Source organism: Peromyscus californicus, unplaced genomic scaffold (assembly GCF_007827085.1).
Source record: "Peromyscus californicus insignis strain IS unplaced genomic scaffold, ASM782708v3 Scaffold_12__1_contigs__length_115047231, whole genome shotgun sequence".
Taxonomy (NCBI): domain Eukaryota; kingdom Metazoa; phylum Chordata; class Mammalia; order Rodentia; family Cricetidae; genus Peromyscus; species Peromyscus californicus.
Window position 1 is genome coordinate 2,915,212 of NW_026294413.1, and position 22,954 is coordinate 2,938,165.

A 22,954-nucleotide genomic window follows, 5' to 3' on the forward strand; every position below is an offset into this window, starting at 1 on the left:
CCATAGAGGTTTGGAGGTCTGTACAGAGAGGAAACAGGAAGTGATAAGGTGAGGTGGAGGAATGGAAGAGGAAGGAAGCGACTATGGTTGTTCTCCTGCTTCTCTGATCTTTCAGGTTTTATCCTGTTATTTGACTCCTGGTTTTTATTGATAAGATTAATTAGATCTACACTTGGGTTAAGTACCTACAGTGGTGTGGATTATCCTATTATCCTAAGTGCTGCACCATGAAACATTAACCTAGCGTCCCTTCCCATAGCCCTTGGTGACCTATGTCCAACTTTCTATCTATGAATTTGCCTGTGCTGGGCACAGCATGAGTGGGGTCACATGGTATCTGTCCTCTCATGACTGGCTTATTAACCAGGGAATAGTATTTTTAAGGTTCATAGTAAAGCATGTATCAGAGTCTCATTATTCTCTTACTGCTGAATACTACTACAATGCCTCTATGCACAACGTTCTATGTGTTCATCTGTCAACTGATGGACACAGGGATGATCTACCATGAACGATAAAGCTATGAAAGGTGGTAACACCCATGCCAAGATTGTGAAAAAGAGGCAAATGAAGTCATATGGCCTCTTCCCCTACCAAACAAAGTAACAGCACAACTGCCCTGCCAGAGCTGCCCACAGCTGTCTCTGCTCCAAGCAAGACGCCAGGCAGGATTTCCATCACCAGTGAACTCCAAATTCTCACAGTACTGGACTGACCCGAGGAGGGCCACGGGTCTCATTTACCTGTCTACTAGCTGAACCGTCCGCACGGGAAGTCTCTGATGAAGGTCCAAGAGGAAAAGGCCACGGCAGGGCAGGGATCCCACCCAGGCAGCCATGCCACAGCGCCTGCAGGTACACCACAACTACCAGAGCCACAGTGCGGCTCGAGGCCAGCAGAGACGGGCCAGGATAAGTGGGCTCAGAGGCTGCTGGGTACTCAACTCCGTAACACGGTGATGCCTATCATCAACGCACAGCAGCTAACAGACAACTCCACCCTGTGGTCAAAGCATCCTGACAGCCACTAGGAACAGTTGAGGAGTATGAAAATTAACACTTTCCTAACATGCACTGAATTCTGTCCACAGAACTCTGATGGTTTGGCTTTCCTGTGATTAATGTCAAATAAGGCTGGTAACTAGTCTCAAATAAGTCAGGTTTACTGCCATCCTCAAGGGCATGACGCTTAGGATGTGATACAGGGACACCTATTGTCTGACCCTGTGACAGGGCGAATATCCTATCATCCAGTCAGTTCTCCTGCGACACCTGAGGGACAGACCAGAGGGGCTGAACTTCACTGGGCACCAGGAGCAAAGCATCTCTCTTCACTCCGAATTCAGCTGCCCTTCCTTCCAGACAACTAAAAACATCCCCAACCTCCCTGGAGTTACTCCATCCTGCCTTGGTCCCCTCTTGTTTATCATCACCTGAGGATCTAGTGTACACGTAGTACCTCACAGGCCCATGCTCTTATGTGTGTGTTTAGAATTCCCAGGGCAGAAGTGAAACTCCTCACTGCTCCGAAGCACTTCCTGTGAATACACCCAGACACCTCAGAAGCAGATACCCGTGAACTGTGCAGCAGGTGAACCACATGAAACCCAGAAGTTGGGTTCTCCTTCCAGAAGTTCTCAAGTCTCAAGGCCGACCTCACACTAGAATCCCTGGGGATTGTTTTTTTTTTTTTTTTTTTTTTTTTAATTAACATCAAAAATTTTAAAACATAAATGTCCTATCAATTGCTCTTTTATGCATAATTATTTTCCCTTTTGTTTCTTTCTACTGTATATGACTGTCTGGGCTACATGAAAGTAATGGTATCATGTACATACAGTACCTATGGAGACCAGAGGAAGATGCTGGATCCCTGGAACTGGAGTTTAAGGTGGTTGTGAGCAAACGTATAGGTGCTGGGAACTGAACCCGCATCTTCTGCAGGAGCAGTGCGTGCTCTTAATCATGCAGCCATCTCTCCGGCCGCCCCCACCCCTCCCAAGCCTTTCTTACTCAGCTGGTCTAGGGTGAGACTCTAAGTGTTTTAACATATATGTGTGTATGTTCTGTGTGTGTGTGTGTGTGTGTGTGTGTGTGTGTGTGTGTGTGTGTGTGATGTGCACATATAAATCTAAGTGTTTTGTTTTTTGTTAAGCCAAAGGTGAGTGGCACCACCACACCACAGACAATGACACAGGAACTAACAGGACACTCACAGGGACTCGGTGACTCCAATGTGAGCAAGGGTAATAGTCGCATCACAGTGGAGGACGGGCATCAGTGAGCTGAGGTGAAAGTTTATGCTCAGGGTGGCAAAGGTGGCTGCCAGGGCACCCACACAACTGGTACTAACACTCTGACCCATACACAAGACCCACGCATCAATCTGGAAAGCAGAGCTCTGTTCTTTCCAAAGGCAAAGCGATTCCTCTTGGTTTAACTCCCTTTGTAGAAGCATCACTCAGTGTGTCACAGACAAACGAGCCTGAACCACCTCATCAAATACACAGGCTGAGACTGGTTTTTGAAAATGTTAGTTGTGCCTACATAAAGAAGTCAGCATGGGTCAGAGGACAACTTATGGGAGTGAGTTCTGTCCTTCCACCACATGGGTCCCAGTGACTGAACTCAGGTTCTCATACTTGGTGGCACGTGCCTTTAATGACAGAGCCACCCCACTAGCCCAAAGATTCTCTTAAAAGTATAAACTGCATTTCCAATGAGTAAAACCTGAAACATAAACTTTGGGAGTTCAGCAAAAGGTAACACTGCAATTTCTCCATTATAATCTTCATTACTGAAGATACCAGAAAATGTGCTTGTCAATGCAGTATTAATAATACTCATTACAAATTTAGGGGCTTTGTGCTCAGCTCTAAATGAGATATCTATATCACACTCCATCCTCCCAAGGCTTAGGTAGCACTGTCAAAGAGGGAGCTGGAAGACTGTACGAGCCAGGACTTGGGGAGAACCGCCGTGAAACTATGTCTCCTGGACATGTCGAGGCTGTGGCGGCCCGAACAAAACCTGGATGGAGAGGGGCTGATGAGGCCCCAGCCCTGGTGGAGGCGCTATCAGCAGCTGATGGCTGTTGAAAGTTTTTCTTTAGAGGTGTGACCCCGATGGGTTGACCTGTGCTCTAGTGAATGGCCCTACATCCATGTGCAGTTAATTATTAGGATGAGGAGAAGAAAGAGAGAGACACGGAGGACTGGGTCTGGAAGGAGTCAGGGTAGATGTAATCAAGAACATTCTTAAAGAACAACTGTAAAACACTATTTCTGAAACTCTGGGGGTTTGGGGAGGCTGACGAGGAAGAAGAGACTGGTCTAGATGAACACCCCTCTCCTCCCAGAGGCAAAGGAGCAGGTGCCTACCTGGAAGTCGTTCTTGACAGCATGGAGGTCATACGCGAAGGGCTTCTGACAGTGGGGCAGCAAGAGGGTCAGCAGAAGGGACAGGGCACTGGGGACCAGCAAAAGGCTCTTGGACAGCGGTGCCTTGTCTAGGAAGGAGGAAAACACATCCTTGACTGGGGTTTAAAACACAAACACAACAGAAACCCACACAGATGAAAAGCAGGATAACTGATTTGCTCTGAATGAGAAGGAAGACTGAGTCCAGAAGCCCTGGCGTTTAGCTCTTACTAAAACATCTGCTAGCAGTAATGGCGAAGACAGAGGAGGCACGACCCTCTGGAAAGGCTTCACTGTCCGCTGGCTCTTACAGGACAGCACCTGGTAGGAAACAGCAACTGCAAGTGTCAAGTACCTTCCAGCAGTCAGCACCTGAGGATGACGGAGATTCACATGGTGGTTTGAAAATTTCTCAAAGGTGTGTAAGTGCTAACACTGCTCACTGCAGTGGTCTCCTGAGGTTTTCCACAATGAACACGGGAGGAACCCAGTCCAGTTTTCCACGGGGGCTCCTGGGACCTCTGCCTCATCCTATGCAGCCATCAGCCTGGGGGTCACTTGTTACCAAGGCTACAGGCAACCAGCATGTGACTGTGGTGACAGGAACTGAGATGTTCCAGAGGACACGCTGCAGGTAAACGTCTTCTTCCCATGACAACCCCCCAGGCATATCCCATGATATTGAAGTCACAGGGAATGAAAAGTACTGGAAACTCAGCCAAACCCAGGTGTACGGCAATTCACAAGTTCTTAGAAACGCAACAGAGCAGCGCTTCTCAAACCATTCAAAATGTTTTTGCAGGAAACAAAGCACTTTAGCACTCAATGTCTCTAATATTTTTCATAAGCTATAATGTATTAAAGATTAGTTTTACTATTTTTCATTTCCCTGTACATTTATAATTGTAAATTACAAGACATGTAGGGGAGGATTTATACACACTGAATGCATGGAAGTCAGAAGACAATCTGTGAACGTGGGTTCTCGTCCTGCACCATGTGGGTCCCACGGATTGAACCCAGGTCGTCACAGTTGGAGACAAGAGCTTTAGGGGCAGGGACATCTCACTAGCCCAAAAGACTTTTTAAAGTTAAAAATACATATATTCACAACAATAGATTGTGTGATCTCTATGTGATACATGTGGGGGTCCTTCTCCCACACATGGACATGTGGGGCCCGGGTCACAGGGTCACTGTACCCGGAGCTTGTGTGCCCCGTTCCAGACATGCGCATAGGGGTCAGAGGCCGTCCTCCTCTATGACGCAGTCACACGGTCCCACTAGACCTGAAGCTTGCCATTTGCACTAGACGACTGGCTGACAAGCCCCCAGGATCCATCTGCCTCTACCCCTAGCCTGGAGCTACAGCAGCATACGCCCACGTCTAGCTTCTCCATGGGAACCAAGGATCTAAACTGTGGTCTTTAGTCATGTACACAGTACTTTACTCACTGAACCTGCCCCTCAACAAAAACACTTTTCAGATCATAAAGACAACACAAATTTTCACCTGGTTCCAGCTAATAAGGTCCTGCAGTCCCAAGGGCTGCACAACTGTACGTCTTCTTTCCTCACACAGCACCAGCACACCCCACTTCCCATTACCTCCTGGGAAGAATGATAACCTCACCCTTGTTCCCCAGACCGCCACACTCGGCCCACCTGCCTCCAATCCTAACTGCCCGTCCCGTCCCCTGCTCTGAGGATCCTCTGTGTGCACCTCACTTCCTCTTCCACTGGCCTCCCCTGCCCGAGGGAACCAGCCTAGGCAGTGTCCCCCACGCTGTGGCACTCAGGGTTCCCTTCAGTTCTGCCTCAGGGTGTGAAGGACATCAGGAGGGAGGCCATAGGAGACATCACTGAGGGGCCCTTTCAGATTCTGTATCTTAATCATAAGAACTCCCCGAGGGTGGACGTACCCGTTACAGTTTGTGGTTACAGTGTCTGTGCAAGCATACAGAAATAGCCCAGCTATTTCCTCCCAGGGTTAGGCCCTGCACACATCTCTACCGGAACTACCATACAGTGTTGCACTCTCTGCACCAAGGCTTGCCACATCCCAAACCTAACTGCAGTGGGTGACTGTTAAAGCTGTTACAGCCACCCACTACACCTAGCAAAGCACCCTATTGCCTGGGCCTCAACAGGACACAGGGCACCATGGCTGTGAGCACGACCAGCCTTAGATTAGCTTGAGCCATGGAAGTCTCAGCTCTTCTTGCCTGTAGAATGAGAACCCACCTGCAGTGTCAGAATTCATGAGGGCTTGGTAGTCGGGCACCTGCCCAGCACCCTCGAGCCTTGGGCTGATCCCCAGCACTACTCCTCCCCACAGTCCCTAAAGAAGCTAAGTGAAGCCGGGCGGTGGTGGCGCATGCCTTTAATCCCAGCACTCGGGAGGCAGAGGCAGGCGGATCTCTGTGAGTTCGAGGCCAGCCTGGGCTACCAAGTGAGTTCCAGGAAAGGCGCAAAGCTACACAGAGAAACCCTGTCTCAAAAAACCAAAAAAAAAAAAAAAAAAAAAAAAAAAAAGAAGCTAAGTGAAGAGCAAACACCTCCTCCCCAACCATGTCAACCCCACTGGTGGGTGGGTTTCTCTCCTAGTGCAGATGAGCTCCCTCATTACTGTGACAGGACCAGAGAGGGAGCAGGGTGCTGTAAGTACACCCTGAAAGGAGAGCCAGCCCTCCTTCCGCTTTTACCTGTTCCTATGACAGACAGCCACACCTGGCTCGTCGCCTCCTGAACAACCGGACCGGAGAACACCACACAAATGAACTTCAGATCCCTGGGCCCAAGTCTTACACCGGCTCAGCTCTCTGGCCAGCTATTCCAGTGCTGCTCTCTAGAACCCTGCCTGGCCTTCCTATCTCCTCCCTCCTCCCCATTCCATTCTGCCAATGACTAACTCAACGGCTGCCTTGGTTGTCTCCCTAACCCATCTCTAAAATCACTAAGCACTTACTCTAAACCATGTATGATTCTCAGCCCTAGGGTTCAGCAGGGATGTCAGGACAAAGGTAGACATATACGTCAGGTAGAAACAAATGCTACAGAAAACCTGAGCAGGCAAAGCCTGAGGCTGCTATCCACTATGAATTCCCAGGGGCTTCTCAGTCATAAGGAAGGGCTGCTAAGCCCCACTGACATTAGGGGTGGCAATGTGACTTGCTTGAGCCAAGAAAACCTAAGATAATGTCACTTCCAGACAGACACTTAGAGCTGTGAATCATTCATGCTCTTTCCCTTTACCAGAGCTCAAGATGGTAGACACCCTGTCATCCAGATGTTTCCAGCTGAAGACAGTGTAGGGTGGACACCCCCACCCCCAGGTGATTCTCTACGGCGCTGGGAAGCAAGGCTTGTTCATGTACAGCAGGCCTCTGATGCTCACCTAAAGTACTTACTGTTAAAGAGTTAGTGGAAGAGGCAGCCATCCTACACAGGGCAGCCAGGGAAGCCTTGCTCAGAGGTAAGAGATCTGGACAGAGACCTTAGCGAGCAGGCCCTGAACTATCTGGGGGAAGGAGCTCTACCAAAGGAACATAATGCATGCAGGCTCTAAGAAGAACCACATTCAACAGGCAATAGGACCATCCACACACAGGAGTGCAAGACACACAGGTGGGTCCTAGGGCCAAGGGGGAGGGGGTGTCAGTGCACAGGACACAGGTGGGTCCTAGGGCCAAGGGGGAGGGGGTGTCAGCGCACAGGAGTGCAAGACACACAGGTGGGTCCTAAGGCCAAGGGGGAGAGGGTGTCAGCGCACAGGACACAGGTGGGTCCTAGGGCCAAGGGGGAGGGGGGTGTCAGTGCACAGGACACAGGTGGGTCCTAAGGCCAAGGGGGAGAGGGTGTCAGCACACAGGACACAGGTGGGTCCTAGGGCCAAGGGGGAGGGGGTGTCAGTGCACAGGACACAGGTGGGTCCTAAGGCCAAGGGGGAGGGGGTGTCAGCACACAGGACACAGGTGGGTCCTAGGGCCAAGGGGGAGGGGGTGTCAGTGCACAGGACACAGGTGGGCAGAGCCTGAGGCACGAGGAGGCTTTCAGCCTTCCCCAGGATGGCAGGATGTCTGGGGTGGGGAAGGGTTAGGTAGAGGGATAATGCCATCCACGTCACATCATCATTTGAGATTTAGAAGACAGGAGTACAAGAGGGGTCCAGTCAGGAAGCCATTCGGACGACCAGGTAAGAAATAATGACACTCAACCAAATAGCCCAAGAAAGGCGGCTAGCTTCTGGTCAATTCCTCGACTCTGAAACTACCTACAGTGATCTATCCCACTTGTCCTGACTGCTTTATAACGGTATTTAAATGTGGATTTAGATTTACCAGCTCTAGTTGACTAGAAGATGGGACATTACGTCTGGCATGACAAAGAAATGCCGCCAATATCCCGGAATGTCACAAGTTCTAAATGGGATGTCACAAGTTCTAAAGGCACACTTCAGTGTGAAGAAGTGTACCTGTTATTCCTGCTGCGGTCCCCAGAGCACAGGCTCCTGGCGGCAGCGGCTGAGGCTGGCATGCTCCTGGCTGCAACCGGGGATTCCCAAAGGCAGTCAATGGGTGTTTGTTAGATGGAAGGGCTCTGACGGAGAACAGAACTTACCCAACTGTCCACTGATGAAGAATACACAAACAGGAACAAGCTGCCACATATATACAACAGGATTTAATTCAGCCATGAAAGGTTAAGGAATTCTGATCCATGTTTGTTACAATATTGGTGAACCTGAGGACACAGAGCTAAGAGAAATAAGCCTGTCTGTCACAAGAGGACAAATATCTCACGGTTCCCTTTACATGTGGCATCTTGAATTGTGAAATTCACAAAATCAGAGAGCAAAGCGGCGGTTGACAATGGCAGTTGGCGCTACAACCAGGGAGTTTCTTAATGACACAGTTACAGTTCTAAGAGGTAGAAAAGGTTCTGGAGGTTTTCACACAAAAATACACTGATCTGTGCACTTGAACATGGGTAAGGCTACACAAGGTATGGTATACGTCACTGAAATTAAACATCACAAGAGGGGCTGGAGAGATGGGTCAGCGGTTAAGGACACTGGCTTCTTCTAGGGGACCCAGATTCGATTCCCAGCACCCACACAGTGGCTCACAACCATCTGTAACTTTAGTTCCAGTGGATGAGTCCTCCTGGCCTCCATGGGCACTGCATGCAATCAGTACACAGACATACATGAAGACAAAACAACCATACACAGAAAACTGTTTTAAAAAATCAGAAGTAATCACACTTTCTGAAGGCCAGCAAGAGATAAAAAGCACTTGCCACCTTGCCTGACCACCTGAGTTTGAGCCCCAAGATCCTAGTAAAGACGGAAGGAGAGAACCAACTCTACAAAGCTGTACTGACCTCCACAAGCATGCCATGACAAACACACTCCAAACCCCACAAAAATGAACAAAATACTTACTAAAAAGAATTTATTGTTTTTTATATAACCATTTCAATTTTATCTGGGACGGGGGGAAAATAAAGCTAGTCAGGGCAGTCTACCACATTAATGGGTTAAAGGAAAATGTACTGTGTGATGTTTTTCATAAATTTCAAAAAGTAAAATTTATTTTGTTTCCCTTTTTTTTTCTTCTATTTTGGTTTTTCGAGACAGGGTTTCTCTGGAACTCACTCTGTAGACCAGGCTGGCCTTGAACCAGAAATCTGCCTCTCTCTGCCTCCCAAATGCTAGGATTAAAGGTATGTGCCACCACCACAACCTGGCTTCAAAAATAAAATTTAAATAAAACATGCTTTAAAAAAATAGCTATCCCCTTGGTCTGGCTCACAACCTCTCGCACTAACCAACACTTGCTAGCATTGTTTAATCTTACGGCCTTGCTCCTGGCATTCATCTCTAAAGGAGGGCCTTTGGCACCTCCTACCCATCTCTCCAAACATTCTTCTCACGTTGGAGCTCACTCTCCCCACCAGCCCTCACTCCAGACGCGCCCCTCAGCACTGCTCTACTAGTCACAGCATCCTTCAACTTCAGTCTTCATTTAACCCTTCACGTCTTCCTCAGAACACAAGCCCTATGACCGCAGAAGGGTCCTTGCTTGTCTTGACCACGACTCTATCCCCACAGCTCAAACACCACCTGGCATACAGTACCTTTTCAGTACTTGTGGCAGTAAATAAAAGAAGTACATGGTTTAATTCTCAACTCTGTGAAGAATGCACTACTCTCTTCAAATTGGCACTCTAGGGAAAATGAGGTTTAGAGAATACATTGCTTGTGCGTGGTAACAAACGCCTTAGCTTGGGTGCCCTGAAAGGGAAGGACAGACAGAGGCTTACAGGCAGGTGGTTTGCACTGGACTGTGACCCCAAGCAGCAAAAGTAAAGGACAAGGGAAGGAATGAGGGAGAGTCCACACAGCGACCATTATCAAGTCCCTGCACCGCCTCTGGTTCACCCTCCAGATCAATGGGTCTCTCAACCCTCACCAGAGAAGCTTCTATTAGCAGTAGAGGGTAATTAACCCCACAACTAGCCAAGGTTCAGAGAATAAAAGACTGTAGCATATTCAGCCCTAAAGGAAACATGTATACCCTCCCCTCAATGCCAAGGCTCAGAGATCACTGAGGAAGAGGGGCGGAGAGAGCGTAAGAGCCGGAGGTGGCGGATGGCAATGGGGAAAACATGTCTTCTGAACACAGCAGAGCGGCTGTGCACTGAAATCAGTATGACAGCAAGCCTACGCCAAACCGAATCCCAGTAATGGAGAGAGGAGCTGGGCACACAATCCCACCCGGCCAGCAACTGTTAGCTGCTGGGAGAAGAGGCAGTTTTCTCTATGAGTACAGCCCCTGGTGTGCAGTTCCAGCACAGAACATCCAAGAACGTTTCAGCAGCACAACTATACTGAGTTTGTTGCTGTTGCTCTTTTTAAAGGTCACAAAGCTGGGTGGGTAAGGAAGAGAAGTGTGTCTGGGAAAAGCTGAGAGGAGATTATGACCAAAACACACTGTACAAAACTCTCAAAGAATGAGCCATCTGTTTAAGACTACATTATCAGGTTGGCTCCCTCCAAAGAGACACATCAGCAAGACTTTCCAAGAGCCCGACAAAGGCATCTGGATCTACCACCCAGGAAGGGCGAGGAGAGCTAGACTGGTCTCCGGTGGGTGGGAAAGCCGTCCTGAAGGAAGGAAGAAGCAAGCACGATCAAGTTTACCAAACGGCACTCCAGGGACAGGCAGGATGAGAAAGGAGGCTGAGCACACAGAAAAGATGCACAAGATGGATCTGACAGCCGCCTAGCAGTGGCATCCAGCGGAACCCAGATTCAAACCCTGGCAATCTGATACTGATACAGCCATATCCTGTGTTACATAGCATACAGCATAGCATACATACCATACCATACATACCCACAGTCCACTGGTACTCTCACCTTGCTGCTGACAAAGTGAAAGACATAAACTGCCACAAAAAGCACTAACACATTACCATGGTGCTTGTCAATAACAAGCAAATGCAACTCTGAATGCAGACAGCAAAAAGAATACAGTCTGTGGAAAGTGTAAGTAACAGTGGGACAGATACTTATTAATGCTCAAGTTATCAAAACTAAGTTGTACAACTATGTTGTTGATATGAAACGCACCCCGAAGGCTGTTGAAAGACAGGTCCCTAGAGCAGCAGTGTGAGGTGGCTGGATGATAATGGGACTAATTGCCACCACTGGATTGATTCAGAGCTGAACAGCCTGTTGTGGAGGTGGACCCTAGTCCTCCTGCTGTGGAATATTAGTTGAAGATGTGTTACATTCATTTATGCTGTGGAATATTTGTTTAATGATTCAAAGATGTGTTGCATTCTTTTACATTGCATTTGTTTAACTCTGTGAAGCTGTGTTACTTTGCCTGTCTAAAACACCTGATTGGTCTAATAAAGAGCTGAACAGCCAATAACTAAGCAGGAGAGAGAAACAGGCGGGGCTGCCAGGCACAGAGAATAAATAGGAGGAGAAATCTAGGCTCAGAAGAGGGAGGAGCGAGAAAAAGAGGAGGAGAGGAGGGCAGCAGGAGCCAGCCATGGAGCAAGAAGGGAAGAGGTGTATGAAATAGAGACAGGTAAGAGCCCAGAGGAAAACACAGACTGGGTAATTTAAGTCAGAAAAGCTGGCTAGAAAAGCCATGCTAAGGACAGGCATTCATAAGTAAGAGTAAACCTCTATATTTATTTAGGAGCAGGGTGGCAGGCCCCCAAAGAGTATATAACAACCAACTACATCCTCCATCTCTTCTCTCCCTCTCTCCCTCCCTCCCTTCTTCCTTCCCTTTACCCTCCCCCCCCCCAACCTTACACTTCTCTCTCTCCATCCTTCCACCCATCATTCCTGGCTTCCATGAAGCAAGCTCCTCCTCCATCACACATTCTCACCACCATGGTACTGCCTCACATAGCCCGAAGGCAACAGAACCAGCTAACCATGGATTCACATTTCTAAAGCCACGATCTGAGGTAAATCTTTCCATACTGAAACTGTTCTTCCCAAGTACCTGTCACTATGGTGGTAAGCTCACATACATATACATATACATATTCATTCATTCATTCATTCATTCACTCTCTCTCTCTGAGCCACACACACATATTCTCTCCCATATTCTCACACACACACACACACACACACACACACACACACACACTGAGGATTCAGGCCACAGCAATTACCATGGATATACACAACAACTTTATCACAAAGATACTCTCCTAGCATTGTCTATATTACTGTGAAAATAGTATCTGTAAATACCCAAAAGGAAAATAGAAAAATTAAATTATGTTCTATGTGTAAGACGGAATAATATTCAACACTAAGAAATAGGTAGTATAAAAATACTTCAAGCCTTAAAAAGATGTTCCTAAAAATAGTATTAGTGGCATTATAATACAATAGTTTTTAAAAAACAAAACATAAATAGATGTTGTGTAAAGCATGTATCAAAATACTAACAATGATAATCATGCTCTACTCATGAGATGTTTTGCTTTTTACACAAATCTATTTTAATGGAAAATTCATTTTTAACTAGTTACTTATTCAAGGAAAAGTTCATCATATCCTCATCCTCAGAGCTCAGGCAAGTCACTAGTCAACTTCCTGTCTGTGAGTGGAGTCAGAAAGTAGTTTGTACACCGAGCCTAAGCATTAAACAAATACTTTGAAAAGTCGTTTCTCTGACAGACATCTCTTTCCCTCTGAGGATGGGCATGCTATGACTCAACGAGCAGGCAATGCACTCATCTAAAAGTCAAAGAGAAGCCACCTATGGTGAGCGTGGTATAAAACAGCAAAGTTAAGATTTCTTTGGAGTCATTTAGTTCCTACTTCTCTTTGGTATGACCAAAGTTTACCACCATTATTTGTGGCAATTAATACCACTTAGGCTTAGGTGGATGTGGCCATAAAATAATGACTATAATGACTCCATTTCAGGTGGATTATCTCATATCCAATACTGTCCTGATAAAAGGCCCTCCAGTGTCTCCTGAGTCCTTATTATCTGGAGGTAGGAATTCACTGTTCACAGACTTTAGGTGAAGAAAAGGGCTGGAAGATTAAATAGCTTGCCTCAGGTCACAGCTTTATGGTAAAGGGGCTGCTGTTTGAACCCAGTTCTGCCTTACTATAAAAAAAAAAAACACTTTTTCTAATATCTACTGAGAAAAATATACTTTATATATTTACTATCTTACACTTAAAGTAAAACTTTGATCTTCAAAAAGTCAAACATAGATCGAATGACTCATAAATTCCACTCCCAGACATATATCCAGGAAAAGCGAAAACAGGACCTCAAACAGAAGCTTATATATGAATGTTTAAAGCGGTATTATCACAGCAGGTAAAACACAGCCAAGTGAACACCAACAAATGAAAAGATAAACAAAACATATTCCATACAATGGAATATTGTCTGGGGGAGAGAATGGCATCCTAGTGCCTGCTACATGTCATGGGCAAACCTCACAGCAAAATAATACAAATACAGCAACATCAATAAGTAAATACTTTAAAAGGCTGGAAGGAGAATCTTACTGTGTGAATTTTCCCTGAATATTTTGAGCACTGAAGACACTAACCACAGGATTTGCTTAACTGTATGATCTGTTACAGAAGGATGCTAGCTGCAGACACAATGGGGGAGCAGCAACCCCGTAACTCGATCTGCCCCCACATGTCTGGCCTGCAAAAGTACAGGTCAAAAACCCAGTGTGGTTGACACCCTTCAAGCAGGGGCCGCCATACCCCGCCACAAACACTCATCTTCCCATTAATGACTGTTTAACTAGTTGGTAAAGTTCTCGAGGTTCCCACAAAGAAAGGGATCATGTAGTATCTCATGAAGTAACTTCCTCACAACTTTATTATGAGAAAGGGACTAAACGAACCAAGGGTGGAAGTTCACAAAAGTACAGTAAGCCACACACTGGGAGAGGTGCCCTCAGCTTCCTCCTCCATTTAGTTCCCAGGCCACTAGGCTTCCTGGACAGACTTCTAAAGGACTTGTCTCGGGTAACCACGTTGCAGTGTGATGAACAAGTACTTCTGGTGACCATCTCCACAAAGACCTCTGTAAGACTGCCCAGGGCCAAAGGGTCCCAGTTTATAACTGTGACACCCATTTCCCCAGACTGGTTAGAGGTTCAAAACAAAACAAAACTAAAAGCCGTCCATGAATGGTTTTTTTGTCCCTTATCCCCTGGGGAGAATTCAGTGACACCAGGCACCTGCCTCATTGACTGCTCCTTACAAAGTGCCCAGGCAATCAGGCAGAATGCCTGTCTCACAAGGGGAGCCGACAAACACCTGTTGCTGTGGCAATGGTTGTGAAGTGTACTGGGAAAATGAACAGAAGAAAGTGCCAAGAAGGTTCTAGAGTGAAAAAAAAAAAAAAAAAAAAAAAACAGGAACAAGGACTTGCCCTCAAAAAGGTGTCTATCTAAAACATGTAGACAGGATGAGCTGAGAGTAGAAGCAATAAAATTTAAAAGGATGTTCTGAAACAGCACTGAAGGCTGAGGCTGGCTCCCAGGTCATAGAAAAGTATATCAAATCTGCAAAGCACCCAAAACAGCATCAGGCACTGACATCTTACTTAGTGTTAACCACTGTGCTCAACTCTAGTTGGGTTTATACTCACTAGAGAGATTTAATGTAAACACTAACCCCTTCACTAATCATGAAAAGCAGTGACTGTTAAAAGCACTAATTAGATGAGAAACACAGTTACAACGAAATAATTTTACAGTGAAAAGGGGTAAGGACACTCCTGTTTCTTAAGCACAGGGTAAGCCCTTCAACAGTAGAAACAACTCTGAAAGCTGAGTCAAGATGCTTGTGGAAAGCTGTAAGGGATAAGAAAACATAATTCCAAAATGTGGAAATCTGAGGTAGGTGCCAAAAAAATGAGTTGTTTTTAGAGCCTGAGCCCAGGCATGCTCAGTGGCACAGAAGTCCATGCCAAGCAGCAGCACACACTCAGAAGACCGAGATGCCATGCCACAATGCCAGGTCACTCGCCTCAGGAGAAAACTGAAATCTGGACACTTGTCAAGTCCCAAATACCTCAACCTCTTCCCACAGCCTTCCATGTCACAGAGACATGTAGCCCGCGCATCTCCCCACCCGCCAAGAATCCCCCACCCCCATCCATGAGAATGCTATGGATAACCACCTGGGGACATGCCAGGTATAGATCCAGGCATTCCAAGACTCAGCATCTCACCCGGAAAAAAGAAGGCCAGGCAAAAAGGCCAGAGCTACAAGGGCATGCTAGGACATCAGAGGAGAGAAGCAGATGGTATGCGTGCATCCTGAGGCTGTCCACGTGGACCACATTGGCCCACTTGGAAAGACACAAGTGAAGCACACATCTACACAGGGCCTGAGTCTGACTTTAGAGGGGCCCAGTCTCTCTGTTGAAAATCCACAGGAGAATCAAGCTTGAAACAGTGAAGTCTGGGCTTCTATGTGACCTCCCTGTACCTCACTAGTCTGTGAGCTGAGGAAAAGAAAAGGTCCCACTCAAACCTCAAACACTAAAACCAAGTCCAAAGAAGCAAAGAGCAAATAAAAGCAAGGAAACCAGAAAGAGAGGGAAACCAAATTCCAGCCTAACAGAGTGGACTGGGGCCCTGTCGGCTCCTCCTCCTGTCCGGTTGTTCTGAGATAACAACCCTCCAGACACTAGAGAAGTGTATCCTTTCAAATGAAGCCAGGGCACAGGGAAGCTCTGGGAAGGAACATAAGCAATCATGATGCACAGCACCTCTCACACTGCACTCCACCCCACAGATGCACTGGAGTGTCCACTCTGTTCTGGTACCTTCTACTCTATTAGGTACAAGTTCCCACGCTATAATTTGCATGCACAAATTTTAAAGAAAACTATCACTACAATAAAAAATGTCACTTGGTATTTGGAGATGATAACTGTAAAAATAAACATAGTTCTAACAAAACAGTCACTCGATTCTACTAATTTTATTGTTGGCTGAAAACTCTCAGCCTGCCTCCTGTTCTCTGTTAAGGTGGGAAACTGATCTACTAGACAGGTATTTATAAGAACACTCTGAGACTTTTCTCTTTAATATAGCTGTGACTAAGGAGGACTAAATGGCCGTTACTGTTGGGCCCAACACTGTTTAAAGTTACCTCTAGCAGGAGCAATGCCACTGAGAGCATCAGTGGGCCACTTGGGCCGTCCATAAAACCCTCCCCAAGCCTACTCCCACATTCTTTCCCACAGACAGCCTCGCTGGAAAGAAGGCTTGGCAAGCAAGTAAAATCCTACAACCTTCTACAACAGAAGCAGTACATACAGGGCTGGAAGTCTCAAAGGAGAAGAGAGCTTGGGGTACCTTCAAAGTTCAGCAGGGTGCCAAGGAAACAAAACAAACAAAAAGTGCCAAGAAAGGCGATACACAGCTCAAGAAGCAGCAGCAGAGAAGGACGGATCTGAGGCAGTGTAGAAAAAGACACTGCTAGACTCCATGCTGGACTCCTTACAAGGTGGCTTCCACAGTAAATACACAACCACAGGAATGTAAGAAGAGCTAATGACTTCTCTTCCATATAATAATCAATCCACAGACAGATCGAGGAAGGCTTGCTATCAGACCACATTGAAAACACAGGGCCATATCTGACACATAATTAGGAGCTTGTTCCTGGGTTAATTTCTTTTTTTGTTTATTTTTGAGACAGAGTCTCACTGCATAGTCCTGGCAGGCCTGGAACTCACAATGGGCTCATTGCTCATTTTCATAGTGAAATCTACTGAATATGCCAAAAATATGCAGTGATGGCATACGCCTTTAATCCCAGGACTCGGGAAACAGATCCAGGCACATCTCTGTGAGTTTGAGGCCAGCCTGGTCTACACAGCGAGATCCAGGACAGGCACCAAAACTACACAGAGAAACCCTGTCTCAAAACACCAAAAAAATTGGGTGTATTCTTTGAAATTATAAAAATATGTGAACTATAAAAATCAAAACTGTAAGATGAAGAGCTAAACCACACACAAAAAAGAAAAGCATTCACTTTCCCAGGCTCACAAACAACCGCAGATGAAGAGAACAAGGAGATAACATTTAGTCTCTCCATTGACAAGATTGTTTAAATTATCATGCTCAATGGTTACAAGTGTGTGGTGAGGAGCCTGCCATCCACGCTAACACGTGTTCAGGAACACAAGCTTCCCATCCCAGAATGGCAGTACAGATCAAGAGCTGCACAATGTCCCATTCTTTGCTCCTATAAGTCCATAACTGTGATTATTCTTTTTGAGTGACTTCAAGAATGTGACCCACTGTCATAGTGCATGTCTTTAATCACAGCATGAAGGAGGCAGAGGCAGGTGGATCTCTGTGAGTTCGAGGCCAGACTGGTCTATATAGTGAGTTCCAGGTCAGCAAGAGCTACACACTGAGACCCTGTCTCGGGGGGAAAAAAAGGAGGAGGAGGAGGAGGAGGAGGAGGAGGAGGAGGAGGAGGAGGAGGAGGAAGGTGACTGGTGGAAAGGTGGGTTGAGAGCACTGGCTGCTCTTCCAAAGGACACAGGTTCAATTCCCAGCACCGACATGGCAGTTCATTTGTCTCTAACTCCAATTCAAGGGGATCCAACACCCTTTTCTGGCCTCCTTGGGCAACTAGACACACACGTGTGCACAGACATAAATGCAGCAAAACACCCATATACATAAAATTTTAAAATAAAAATTAAAAAAACCAAATAATAAAGTCCTTTAAAAAGGAAAAAGAGCTGGGAAGTGGTGGCGGTGGTGGTGCACACCTTTAATCCCAGCACTCGGGAGGCAGAGGCAGGCAGATCTCTGAGTTCAAGGCAAAGAATGGGACCATGGCTTGGGGTGCAACCTAGGGGTAGAGTGCTTGCCAGGTATTCACCGAACAACAGCCAACCAACCAACAAACAAGCCAAGGAAGACAGAAAAGAAAAAGAACGATGGGATCCGAACTTCCAGACACATTCAGCTTGACAGTTTCTCAATGGAAAATACTGAAGAGAAACATTTTAGTGTTAGAAAATGCTACAGTCATTCAAACTTGTGATTTTGAATATCTAATGCTGAGAGGACATAAAATGTACACTTGAATTCCGTTTCTGCATTAGATTTATGTACATCTATCTAAGTGCCTAAGAGAAGAGAACCCACCATAAATAGCTATGGAAAAGTTGCAACTAAGCTATCAATGCTGTTTATGTGGGTGGGCAAGTGACTGTGTGAGACTAGCCCTTTCTACACTAGACATTTGTGTGGTTTCTTTTCAGCAAGCATGTCTAATTTTACAAGACAGAACGAACATCACAAGCCAGGACTGGAGATTATAATATGGATAAATCCACTTAAGGTTAAATTTTAAAGTAAAATGTAACACTTGCCGCAGTTTTGCTTTCAGAAATGTTGACATACAGGAGAGGGTGGAAGGAGGGACAAAGTACAGCAAAGATGTCTGATAAAACCTCAGGGACTGTATTACTGCACTTACCTAAAGCTATACATAATACATAAAAGTGTGTGTGTATATATGTACTTTTTTGGGGGGAGGGGGGTTCCAGACAGGGTTTCTCTGTAAAACAGTTCTGGCTGTCCTGGAACTCACTCTATAGACCAGGCTAGCCTCCAACTCACAGAGATCCACCTGCCTCTGCCTCCCAAGTGCTGGGATTAAAGGCGTGCGCCACCACTGCCCAGCTAATATGTACATTTACCAAATGAAGTTATGCCACTTGGGCTGACAATGCTCCCCCCGAGAGCCAGACAACAACCAGAGGACCAGGCATGAGAAGCCTCCATGCAAGCTGCTGGGTAGTCCAAGTGACTCCAAACAATGCAGGCTCTTAGCCTGCCCCTCGTTGCCTCTCAAAGGTTGAATGTAAGTCCCCACTGCTAAAGACACCACACGTTTAGAACAAAAGAATCAGAAAATTCAAGCTAGATCTAACCTAAAAGTCTCCCTTGGTATAGATATACCAGAAAGTATTATGTAAACTGCCAAGGAAGAAATAATCCTATCAATCCAATCAATAATCCATCTGTGAGACCTATTAACTATAATGATGACCAGCTTGGCAAAATATCCCTAAAGGCATTTTGCGGACTATTTGGTTAACTATGTAAAGATGTGTTGCATTTGTTTAATTATGTAAAGATATGTTGCTGTTTTACCTTACTTGCTTAAAGCACCTGATTGGTCTAATAAAAAGCTAAATGGCCAATAGCAAGGGAGGAGGACTAGGCAGGACTTCCGGGTAGGGAGAGTAAGTAGGAGGAGGAATTTAGGCTCAGGGAAGAAAGAAAGGAAGACAACAGCCAGACACAGAGAAGCAGGAAAGCAGGACATACAGCGTGAAAGAAAGGTAAAAAGCTCAGAGGCAAAACACAGGTGAAGAGAAACAGGTTAAATTAAGTTAAAAGAGCTAGTGGGACAAGCCTAAGCTAAAGGCCTAGCATTCATAATTAGTAATAAGTCTCCGTGTCTTTATTTGGGAGCTGGTTGGCAGCCCAAAGAAAATGCGAACTACAAAGGTGCAACAGGGTACTCATATCGTGGCAGTAACCCACAGCTGTCTAAACGGACTTAAGGCCCATTCTATAGGAGGAAAATCATGTCTGGCTTCATAACCTAGACAACTATCCAGGGCTAATGAGGTCATGGATCTTAGAAAATAACCTACTTTACTAGACCAGCATAATCCTAACTGCATTCTAAAACTTATCCTTATACCACACATAAGTGTAGCTCCTACCCTTCATCAAATAAGCTTCTCTTTACAGCAAACAGAGACCATTACAGAAAACCACAACTGGACCCAATGGACACAATCAAGAGACCACGGGGAGCCGGGCGGTGGTGGCGCACGCCTTTAATCCCAGCACTCGGGAGGCAGAGGCAGGCGGATCTCTGTGAGTTCAAGGCCAGCCTGGTCTAGAGAGCGAGATCCAGGAAAGGCGCAAAGCTGCACAGAGAAACCCTGTCTCGAAAAACCTAAAAAAAAAAAAAAAAGAGACCACGGGGAGCCCAGCCCCAACAGATACATTGCCAACACAACTCCTGTACATAAAGCTCAAAGAACATCAAAGAGAGGACAGAAAGATTCTAAGAGTCAGATGACCAAGAAGTCTACTATGAGATTCTGTCCCCAAGACACGACAGAAAAGCTACACCCACAAATCCTCGACAATATGTGTAGCCATAAGTTTTCTCTGGTCCCGCCCGGCCCCCGCGGTCCCTCAGCCCTTATAAAATAATCATTCAGAGGATTAATACTATTTATAAACTGTATGGCCTATGGCAGGCCTCTTGCTAGCTAGCTCTTATAGTTTAACTCAACCCATAATTATTAATCTATGTATCGCCACGTGTTCCATGGCTTTACCTGCATCCCGTTACATGTTGTTCTTAGGATGGCAGTCTAGCATCTCTCCCATTTCGCCTTTCTCTTTCCTCTCTCTCTCTCCTTGGATTTCCTGCCTGACTCTAAGCTGCCTTACCGTAGGCCAAAGCAGTGTATTTATTAACCAATGAGAACAACAGATATCACAGCGTACAGAAAGACATCCTCCAGCGAATATGGCTGCCTAAACAAAGCCTAAACAATGACAGAATCAACAGACATGCTAACTCAGAAGGGGAAATCTCACTGGGTCCCACACCTAGATAAGAACAAGCCGAGGGAGGAAGAATCAGCCTCTCCTAGAGCTGAGACCCCTAACTGGTTCCCCGTACAAAGTGATGGACCCTAAGTCATATGCACCCAAGCAGGTTTGTGTGTGTGTCTGTGTGTCTGTGTATGAGAGAGACAGAGAGAGTATAAGTGTAACTAATAATAAACACTACTAATGTAATAATAAGAAAAAGAGGCCTTCAATTTGAGAGGAGGGAAGACATAGGACATGGGAGGGACTGGAGGGAGGAAAAGAAGGGGGGGACGAGTAAGGAGAAAATGTTTCCATGTACACATACTCCGTGTACACACACTCCGTGTACACACACACTCCGTGTACACACACTACTCCGTGTACACACACTACTCCGTGTACACATACTCACTCCGTGTACACATACTCACTCCGTGTACACATACTCACTCCGTGTACACACACTCCGTGTACACACACTCCGTGTACACACACTACTCCATGTACACACACTCCTCCATGTACACACACTCCTCCATGTACACACACTCCTCCATGTACACACACTCCTCCATGTACACACACTCCTCCATGTACACACACTCCGTGTACACATACTCACTCCGTGGACACATACTCACTCCGTGGACACATACTCACTCCGTGGACACATACTCACTCCGTGTACACATACTCACTCCGTGTACACATACTCACTCCGTGTACACACACTCCGTGTACACACACTCCGTGTACACATACTCCGTGTACACATACTCCTCCATGTACACATACTCCTCCATGTACACATACTCCTCCATGTACACACACTCCATGTACACACACTCCATGTACACACACTCCATGTACACACACTCCATGTACACATACTCCTCCATGTACACATACTCCTCCATGTACACATACTCCTCCATGTACACACACTCCATGTACACACACTCCATGTACACACACTCCATGTACACACACTCCATGTACACACACTCCATGTACACACACTCCATGTACACACACTCCATGTACACACACACACTCCATGTACACACACTCCATGTACACATACTCCATGTACACATACTCAGTTATGTGAATGAAGGTCAAGGCTGTCAGCCTAATAGCTTGCTTTCCTTACATTGGGTTTTTCATTTCTAAGTAGCTTTAAAATGTCAATAAGTTAAAACAGCTTTTTAATTAACTTTTTGTAAATACAAAATAATGGACTTCAGCTGGGCGGTGATGGCACACGCCTTTAATCCCAGCACTCGGGAGGCAGAGGCAGGCAGATCTCTATGAGTTCGAGGCCAGCCTGGTCTACAGAACAAGATCCAGGACAGGCTCCAAAAAAGAAAAAAAAGGACTTTACTCTATTTTCATGTCATTTCATGTCATTGTGCTTTGTTTACTGTTAACCAGCACCCTCCCTCTGTCCCCATCTTCCTCCTCCTGTGGGCTCCTTTCTTGCCCCCCAAGACACACACACACACACACACACACACACACACGCACGCACGCACGCGCGTGCGTGCGTGTGTGTGTGTGTGTGTGTGTGTGTGTGTGTATGAGAATTTTTTTCAAGTGTATGTGGTGAGCATGCATGTGTGTGCAGGTGGGTGTGCACATGTGTGGATGTATGTGGAAGCCCAAGGCTAATGTTGGGAATCTTCCCTGTGTGCTTTCCTTCTTATTCTTTTTGAGGCAACATCTGTCAATCAAACAGATGTCAATCAAACATGGAACTAACAGACGGGGCTAGTGTAGCTGGCCAGTATGCTTTGTCTCATCTCCATCTTCCAAGGCTGAAATTACAGGGGCGACGCTACCTCACCCACCATGCCCTCCTGACATTTACATGGGTCCTCTTGATCAGAACTCCAGTCTTCTTGCTTGGACAGCAACCTCTTTGACTGGCCAGGCAAGTTTTATATGCTGGGCCATCTCCCCGATGCAAAAACAACTTTTTCATTATGGAATTACTAAGGGCCTTGGAAGTATTGCTTTTCATTGCCAATCATTAAATAACAATGCAGACAAACTGTGTCAGGCTACATTAGAGAGACTGGGGGTGTGGTCAAAAAATGGTAATACAACACATAAAAATGAGAAAATGCATAGGCTGGGGAGATGACTCCGTTGGTAAAGTGTTGGCTTTGTGCAAACTTGTGCCGAGTTCAATCTCCAGTACTCATGTAAAATCTGTAACCTGGAGCTGGGGGTAGGGAGGTGGAGAACAGAGGCAAGCAGATCCCTGAAGCTCATGGGCAGCCAGCCTAGCCAAATGTTTGAGCTCCAGGCTCGGTGAAAGAC

General features: G+C 46.2%; 1 protein-coding gene across 2 annotated transcripts in view; it reads right to left on the reverse strand.

Annotated features, from left to right (window-relative positions):
- The window catches only part of Ubac2 (UBA domain containing 2), a 184,008-nt gene that overhangs the window by 145,810 nt on the left and 15,244 nt on the right, over positions 1–22,954 (reverse strand). For both annotated transcript variants that reach the window (XM_052732403.1, XM_052732402.1), the window contains exon 2: positions 3,380–3,507. In XM_052732403.1, the coding sequence (XP_052588363.1) occupies positions 3,380–3,507 (128 nt within the window). The remainder of the gene's footprint in view (positions 1–3,379; positions 3,508–22,954) is intronic.